The 8,472-nt window shown below is 44.4% G+C and overlaps 1 protein-coding gene across 2 annotated transcripts in view; it reads right to left on the bottom strand.

Moving 5' to 3' along the window:
* Nucleotides 1-2,036: 2,036 nt before the first annotated feature.
* Nucleotides 2,037-8,472, bottom strand: part of eif2b3 (eukaryotic translation initiation factor 2B, subunit 3 gamma) — a 91,813-nt gene continuing 85,377 nt past the window's right edge. For both annotated transcript variants that reach the window (XM_080726082.1, XM_080726083.1), the window contains exon 12: nt 2,037-2,252. In XM_080726082.1, coding sequence (XP_080582208.1) covers nt 2,200-2,252 — 53 coding nt within the window. In that variant the 3' untranslated portion in view covers nt 2,037-2,199. The remainder of the gene's footprint in view (nt 2,253-8,472) is intronic.

The following is an 8,472-nucleotide window of genomic DNA, read 5'->3' as shown; positions in this document are numbered from 1 at the left end:
GAGAGAGAGAGAGACAGACAGAGAGAGAGAGAGAGAGAGACGGAGAGAGAGAGAGAGAGAGAGACAGAGAGAGAGAGACGGAGGGAGAGAACGGGAAGAATTAGGGGGGAAAAAAGAGGAGAAAAGCGGCGGGTGCTAGTCAACTAGGTCTCTCTGTTTCTTGGGTGTGTGTGAGTGTGTGTGGGTGGGGTGGTTGGTGTTAACTGATACAGGATCAAGCTGGGTGGTCCGGGGCCTACACACACACACACACACACACACACACAAACCATTTTTTTGTGTACAAATAAACTTAACCCCCACGCCATTGTGGTCCGCCCCCACCCCACCCCCCCCCCCCCCCCCCACACACCTCCTTCTCTCTCATCGTCTCTGGTCTTCACAGCTGCATGGCGTGCGCGTGTAAACATACATACGCACGCACGTGTGTGTACACACACCTCCCACTCACAACGGCGCAGGATAATTCCACCTATTGTTAGCATTGTGTTGGCTGTTTAGCTCAGTGGTGTTTCAAAGTGGGGGCCCGGAGGTGGGGTCGGTGGGGTGAACAGTTTTATTTTATTTTTTCATTAATTCATTTATTATTATTATTATTATTTTTTTTACAAATTACGGTATATATTTTTGTTGTTTCTTAAAGGTGATACACCATGCATTTAAAAAGTATTTATGTCATATTGTTTATGTCCCAAAAACGTTTTTCAAAAGGTTTGAGGCTAAAGTACCACTCCTGGATAGAGAGCCTCTCTCATTTTTGAATGGCTCTCAGAGCATTTCAGCTGCAGTACCACCTTTGGCCTGAACTGCGCCCCCCCCCCCAAAAAAAAAAAATCCTTTTGAAAAAAAGTAAATGTTTTTTTTTTCTTTTTTTTTTATGATGACGTCACAATCGGCAGATGACGTCACAATCGGCAGCAAATCTGGATAGCCTGTTTTGAGAAACCGTGGGATACTTTTAACCTTCGCCTTCTCAAAACCAGAGAAAGACACGACGGTCAGAAATGGGACTTTGTGAGGATAGAAGGTGCTAGTGGGACCCCAAAAAAAGGTTTTAAAATAGGAAAAGTGAAATTTCATGGTGTATCACCTTTAAATTCGAATTCACAGTGTATCCACGTTCTACCTGACATTCCTATTTTGGACATGCCTTTGTTGTCAAAATTGTCTCCAAATCGTTCAAAAGTGTTCCAAAATAATAATGTGGTGCATGGTGACTGAAGCTTACTGATAGGCTATTTTTGCAATATACACATCGCCTCTGTCTGGTTGACACCTCATAAGTCCTCATAGTATGTCCAAAACTATTACTTTTCAGGATTCCAATTCAAAAACAGCCAAAGTAGCAGATTGAAACTCTGTGCTCTACTTTTGATGCTTTTGTGGGACGCTGTAGTAATATGGAGATAGGCGGTTTCTGCCCCACAGCAACAATATGTTTTTAATGGCATTGTGCAATAGGTGGGTCACCACCAGCTATGGCTATTTGGGGCCCCATGGCATGGAAACGTTTGGGAACCCCTGTTATAGCTGATGCTGTCACCCAGAGTGACTGTAGACAGTTGACTTTTGATGACTTCATTTTGAGGTGAAAAACCAACGCTCCAAATTGTGTCACTTTATCGCTTCATATTTGTGTTCTGGGGACACAATCAACAGATTGAAAAATTGAAAATGTCAGTTAAATTAATCACACACACAAAAAACTAAACTTTAGAACCTGAACGTTAATCTAACTCTACCACAAATGGAGTCCATTTGGTCACATTTGTACATTCTCTGTTAAAAAAAAGGATAAATCCAACATAGAAAAACTACCAGACGGGGGCGCCCGCTGGCCTACTGGTCCAGGCGTATACCACATAGGCATTGTCACATAGGCATGGATGCCTGGCGGCGTCGCCGGTTCGATTCCCGATCCGGACGACCTTTGCTGCGTGTCACTCCCCATCTCTCCCCCATTTCCTGTCAGTCTACTGTCCTATCAATAAAAAAGAAAAAACTACCAGACAAACACGATTGAAACAAATTCCACTTAAATACAACTGCTTTTATTTAAAAAGAGAAAAAAGAAAATCCTATGAGCGATGGGAGCGTGTGGGTGTGTCAAACCACAGCTTAATTCCTGATTGGTCAGCCTGCCTGTCCATCAGTGGTGTTGTGGGCAGTAGTAAGGTTGTGTCCTTCGTGGGGGCGGGGCTAGATCTCCATCAGCTGGTCAGTCCCGACTATCACCTCATTGGTCCTCTCAGCTGAACCGCAGAGAGAGAGAGAGAGAGGAGATGGAGAGAGTTAAATTGATTGATTGAATACTTTATTACAAGTTTGTTAACAGCACAGGTAGTACAGTCAAAGGTTATGCTAACACAAAAAGCCCCAGGGGGCTCATTTCCACTGTGGTCCTTTGTACTCATTTCATCAGTGTTCAAGGAGTTAAACTATGCAGGTTAGTTTTGAGTGTGGGTAGGGAGTCACAACATAGAATATATTTCTCCCCATGTTTGAGCCGAGTTTTGGGGGGGAATAAGTTCAAATGAGCTCCTGCTGGTGTCATGCCCGTGGGCATCACTCAGCCTGACAGGTATCTGGGCACAAGGTGTTCGGGTGGCGCAGTGCTAAAGTACCAGCCCACCACCGCCGTCTGGGGTTCAAATCTACCGTGGCTGGAAGCCAAGGACACATTTAATTCGCTTATTGACGCTATTGTTAAAGTGCAAATTAACGGTTGTTTGCCTTAAATCGCCACGTCTTTGCAAGATGGAGGTTAACCATAAAACGCCAATTATCTTTCGAGCAATCAAAACATTTTTCTCTTCTGGACATTGTGGACGTCACTGTCCATAACAGGTGTCCTCACACATTAGGCACACTTCAATACATGAAGCACTTTACCACTTTCAAACTGCTGCTGCAAACACAAGAAATGTGAAAAAATCCTGAGGAGACGTTCAACTTGTGAGTGCGGTTCATCTTTTGAAGTTCTACTGTATGTTTCTGGGAATCTGCACCCGCCAGACAGAGGTTAAAGACTGTTCATTCCTATGGTTCCATCCTTTTTTAGTTGAGCCTTTGAAGTGACCACTTTCAACTAGGAATGGGAACATATGAAAATGTCATGTCACAATTATTGTGACCAAAGAAATAGCGATTTATGATATTTTCGCGATAATCAAAATATCCCACAACATCCATTATCCTGGGGCGGAACATTTGCCAAAAAAATAGCAGATCTACAAGTGACGCGTTGTGAGCTTGTAGATCCGCTATTTTTTTGGCAAAGAGATTTAGTAGAGAAAAAAAAGAGTATGTTATTTAAGGTGAATTGATCCCAGTGTGTGACAGAGGACAATTTCACAATAAATTAAATCTCCACGATACGATTATTGTGAGTGTTTTTTATCGTCCCAACCCTACTTTGAACCTGCCATCCCTACTTTGGTCATGTCATATGCGGGAGTCTTCAAGGAACTTGTAGATCTACTATGTTTCTAGAAATCGCAAGCAGTAATGTAACTGAGAATATAACTAGTAAGACGCCTCAGGGCGACCTAAAAGGTGAGGTCGCGCCATTTCTTGGCCATCTGGCCAGTGATGTATTGTATATCGGACCAGTTACCCACATATGGAGACTCCTGGTACCCATATATGGAGATCTATGTACTGTATATGGAGATATGCTGTGAGAGCCCAAACATGCTTACTCATTTATTCGTTATGTGAAAGTCCTATGACGTCTATGACATCTGACATCATACATACAATCCCTTTTATGCCCATACATGGATATCTTTGTCTGTAAAACCAGCCACACATATATGGTCTGTCTTGGCCATCTGTCTCGTGTGGATGTGTACTCCATATATGGGCATTCCCATATGAAGTCCTGTTAGATATGGGCTTAATATTGATGACATCAAGGAACTCCATATATGGGCATAAAAGGGATTCTGGTAGTGTGGTTTCCCTGACATCACAGCGATGTCAGAGTGGAAAACCCATTCTGTTAGAGTGGTTCCCCTGACATCACAGCGATGTCAGAGCGTGAGGTCAGAGTGGAAAACTCATTCTGTTAGAGTGGTTCTCCTGACATCACAGTGATGTCAGAGCAGCAAACCCATAGACCGTAAAAAAGTGTACACATCCGGACAGACGGAGACATGACATGCCGTTTCACAAACTAAATAAACATGGATCTGTTTTGCTGTGTAGCAAAACCCAAGTCAACATTACCAGCATTCAAACCTGACAAAAAGAAAAGGAAAATGTGCAGAATGAAGATGGCCAGCCTCCATCCCACTTAATCTCCCTCTTTCTCTCTCCTTCACGTTAACCCCAGGCTGCTCAACACGAGGAGCCTCTACTCCTCACCGTCCCTCCGTCGGCAGAGCATTAGCGCACGTCCAAAGTAAACTGTGGTGGGACTGATTAATGTTGCGTCCACACAGACACATTCTGGTGTGAAGGAATCCACTACAAAGACCTGGTCTGGCCCTCCATTGTTTAGAGGGGAGGAATGAAGCATGGGAGAGGAGAGGAGAGGAGAGGAGAGGAGAGGAGAGGAGAGGAGAGGAGAGGAGAGGAGAGGAGAGGAGGGGAGGGGAGGGGAGGGGAGGGGAGCATGGAACACCGTAAAGCAGCATATGGTATTTTCTCCAGGAGACAGACAGTCAGAGTACAGTGTGTGCGTGTGTGTGTGTGTGTGTGTGTGTGTGTGTGTGCACAAAAGTATTTGCACGTCGGTGTATTCACATTGTACGTATGAATGAGTGCGTGTGTGTGTGTTTATGAAAGCACCCAGAGGGGCAGTCTGTATCTTTCAAATATCAACACCTGACAGACAGACGTCACTGCGTGTGTGTGTGTGTGTGTGTGTGTGTGTGTGTGTGTGGTTAGCTGTCAGGGTGGTCTCAGGCTGCTAACAGTACAGGGGGAGTGTAGTAATGCCTTTAGCAGTGTTGGGTCAGTGTGCTGCTGGGCTGGTGTGGAGAGAGGGAGACAGCATGCCCTGTTAATACTCCCCAACACCCAGCACTATGACCCAGTTAAGCCCTTACATTAAGACCAGAAGAATACCTAAAAATGTCTTCTAAATCCTAATGGTTGTCGGAAAAAACGACATGTTTCTTTATCTGTGGTGCTCAAAGTTCTTCATGTCAACGACCCCTAGGATTATATGTATTTGACCGCGGACCCCCATCTCAAACCCCAGGGACCCCCCTCCCCAGAAGCAAAGATTTGCAAAAGTGTTTTAAAAAAAAAAAGCAGATCTACAAGCTCGCAGTGCGGCACTCGGTGCCGCGCTCGAGTTTGTATATCTGCTATTTTTCAATAGCCTAAGTATAAAAAATAATGGTTAAAGTGGTTACGTGAAATAGATACGTTCCCGGTCTTAATGTGCTAAAGACAGACTTATAGAAACCTCTTATCTCCGTATTTTAACTATTTGTGTTTTCTTTTCCGTAAATTAACGGACAACTTTATCACGCTACAGTGTCACACAAAAGCATCAAAAGTTATCAGATCCCCAAAGCTCGAAACATGGCGTGCAGCGCCAGCGATGCGTTTCAAGCTCGTAGATCTGCTACTTTTTTAATTGATTTTAATCCCGAAAAGCAGCAGTTGTGGACATTATGGAGGTTTCCACCCGACAGAGACGACAGCATACAATACTGCAGTTATATGTCACACACACAGGTAGACAGAGAGAGAACAACTCTCAAAGTGCTAATCTAACTCAGAGGAGTGTACAAATGGAACCACATGGACCCGTAAGGGTCCATGTGGTTCCATTTGCACACTCCTCTGAGTTAGATTAACGCTGAGGGCTTTGCCAGTGCGGACGGCACATTTTTCTGTCATCTGCTTTTTGAACGTGTTTATTTTTTTTATGAATATGATTTCTACGCGGACGCTCTGATTCAGTCCATGTGGCGTCGGGTCCAGGTCCGCGGCGTGCTGAGGCAGAGAGAGAGAGCGCTGCAGAGAGAGAGAGAGAGAGAGAGAGAGAGAGAGAGAGAGAGAGAGAGAGAGAGAGAGAGGCTATAGCAGGGGCAGACAGTGTTAAAACGGTGCTATAGGGAGTGTTAATTTAGTGTTAACGCGGTGTCACGTCAGTAACAGAGCAGGAGCCTGAGGTTTGCTCGGTGTGTGACTGCAGGGTTGCCGCTCCTTGGCAGTTGGCGCTCGCCCTCGGGGACAAAGTTCCGAGCGAATGTTGTAATGTTTTGATACATTTTTTGGGGGTGGGGGTTTTAGCTTGATCCTCCCCTGTCGTCCTGTTGGTAGCACTTGGAGCTGCCTGTTGTTCACTCAATTAGCCTGCTCGGTCTGGGAGCTCAGCTCTCTCTCTCTCTCTGTGTGTGTGTGTGTGTGTGTGTGTGTGTGTGTGTGTGTGTGTGTGTGTGTGTGTGTGTGTGTGTGTGTGTGTGTGTGTGTGTGTGTCACTTTGATGGAGAGGTTAGAGAGCAGGGCCAGAACAGGACCACCCGGAATTCAACAGCAGCAGCCTCAAGCCACCTCCAACACACGCACACACGCGCACGCACGCACACACACACACACGCACACACACACACACACACACACGCGCACACACACACACACACCACAGCTAGGTCTAGGGACAAGAGGATTAAGGGGAGAAAAAAATGGAACAAATCTCTATCGGACGGAGTTCTGAATTAAGAAAGTCTCCTAGTAAGCTAGAAACGCTTGGCACACGCAAACACAAGCCACACACATAGATTAGCACATTATTTGACTCGCAAGCCTGGGGGAAAACATATCCTGTCCATTAAAGGGATCTCATCGGGCCAGCGTGCGCTACCCGTAGTGTGTATGTTGAATGTCTTTGTGCTTGTGTCTGTGCATTTGGTTCAAAGTGTTTGCGTGCATTCAGCTTGAATGTGTTCGCGGGTACGCATGTAGTTGAAAGCGCTTGCATGTACAGTATGCATTCAGTCAAATCTGTCTGGGGACTCAAAATGGCTCAATTATCTTCGGAAAACCATTTATGCGCCATCAAAGGGCACACAGCTTGACGCTAGGAAAGATCAAGGACTGCAAAAAGGTGACCACATGCTGCACAAAGGCGAATTCGAACCCACAATGAGAATAGAATACAAGAACAGTCGCCCCCAAACCTGCTCGCCTCGGACAAATCTGGCTGCCTCGGAACGGTCGGCGCCAGTTATTCTTAAACTTAATCCCAGTAAAACTATGCCTAAACCTAACCTTCTTCCTAAACGTAACCTCAGTAACACTACGCCTAAACTTGTCTCTGGTCCATAGTGTTAGTGGAGTTCTCCCTAACACTATGTTCCTCTACCTTCGCTCCGGCTTGGCAAAACCGGAAAGCCGTTTCGTCTGGTCCGAAAATAACAAAAACTGTTTCGCCCCTCACCAAACCAGCGGAGGTAGAGGAACATAGTTAGGTAGAACTCCACTAACGCTATGGACCAGAGCAAGCCTAAAACCTAACCTTAATCCTAAACTTAATCTCAGTAAAACTATGCCTATACCTAACCTTATACCTAAACTTAACCTCAGTAAATATATGCCTAAAAGTAACTTTATTCCTAACGGTCTCAGTAAAAAAAAAAAAAAAAAGAAAAAAGAAAGAAATGCCCTTAATTATTATGCCCTAACCATTATTCCCAAATGTACTAATTTCTGGTGGTGAGCGTTCGGAGAAAAATATGTGGGTGAGTACGTTTGGGTTACCTGAGAACACAATCATGCACCATAAAATCCAGTTGTTAATTCAACTCTTAACCACTTGAACCCTATATGCTTAGCTGACTTGGGTCCCCAAGGGTGTTATATAATTGATTGCCTCCCTTTTATCCTGTACACCAAATTCATTTGTTGAAAATAGCCGATCTTCACGGCCAGAATAGGAACGCTAGGGTTCATGTGGTTTAAGTGTACAAATGAAACCAACGGATGGGTCCATTTGGTTACATTTGTAGACTCTCTTGAGTTACAAATGGATGGATCAAACGTTGATGATTTAGTGTCTACATATTAGCCTTTGCCTGTTGGTCCGTTGGGCCTCCTCTTAGTACATAAATCAGTGTTGATTTCGTCGACTAAAAATATGACGAAAAATGTTTGTCGACTGCGTTTTTTTTACTGACGAAAACTAAATAAAAACTAAGCTGTGATGACTAAAACTAAGACTAAATATATTGACAATTTCGTCAACAAAATAAAAAACGTTAGGGAGGGACTAGTGGAGAAGAGAGTCATTTTACGTATGTTTGGTTGCTCTCAGGTGTTGCGTGCTGAAAATAGCCGATCTACAAGCTCACAACGCGAGCTTGCAGATCTGCTATTTTCAACACGCAACCAAGTGTAAAATCAGTCATTACGATGCCATCAAGGCCCTCCAAAATACATTTTAGTTGACTAAAGCAACAGTAGATGTAGCCTAAAATGATATTTAGTCGACTAAAATTAGACTAAAACTAA

Source organism: Nannobrachium achirus, assembly GCF_963921795.1.
Source record: "Nannobrachium achirus genome assembly, chromosome: 5".
Classification (NCBI taxonomy): Eukaryota; Metazoa; Chordata; class Actinopteri; order Myctophiformes; family Myctophidae; genus Nannobrachium; species Nannobrachium achirus.
This window is presented reverse-complemented; position numbering and strand designations above follow the sequence as displayed.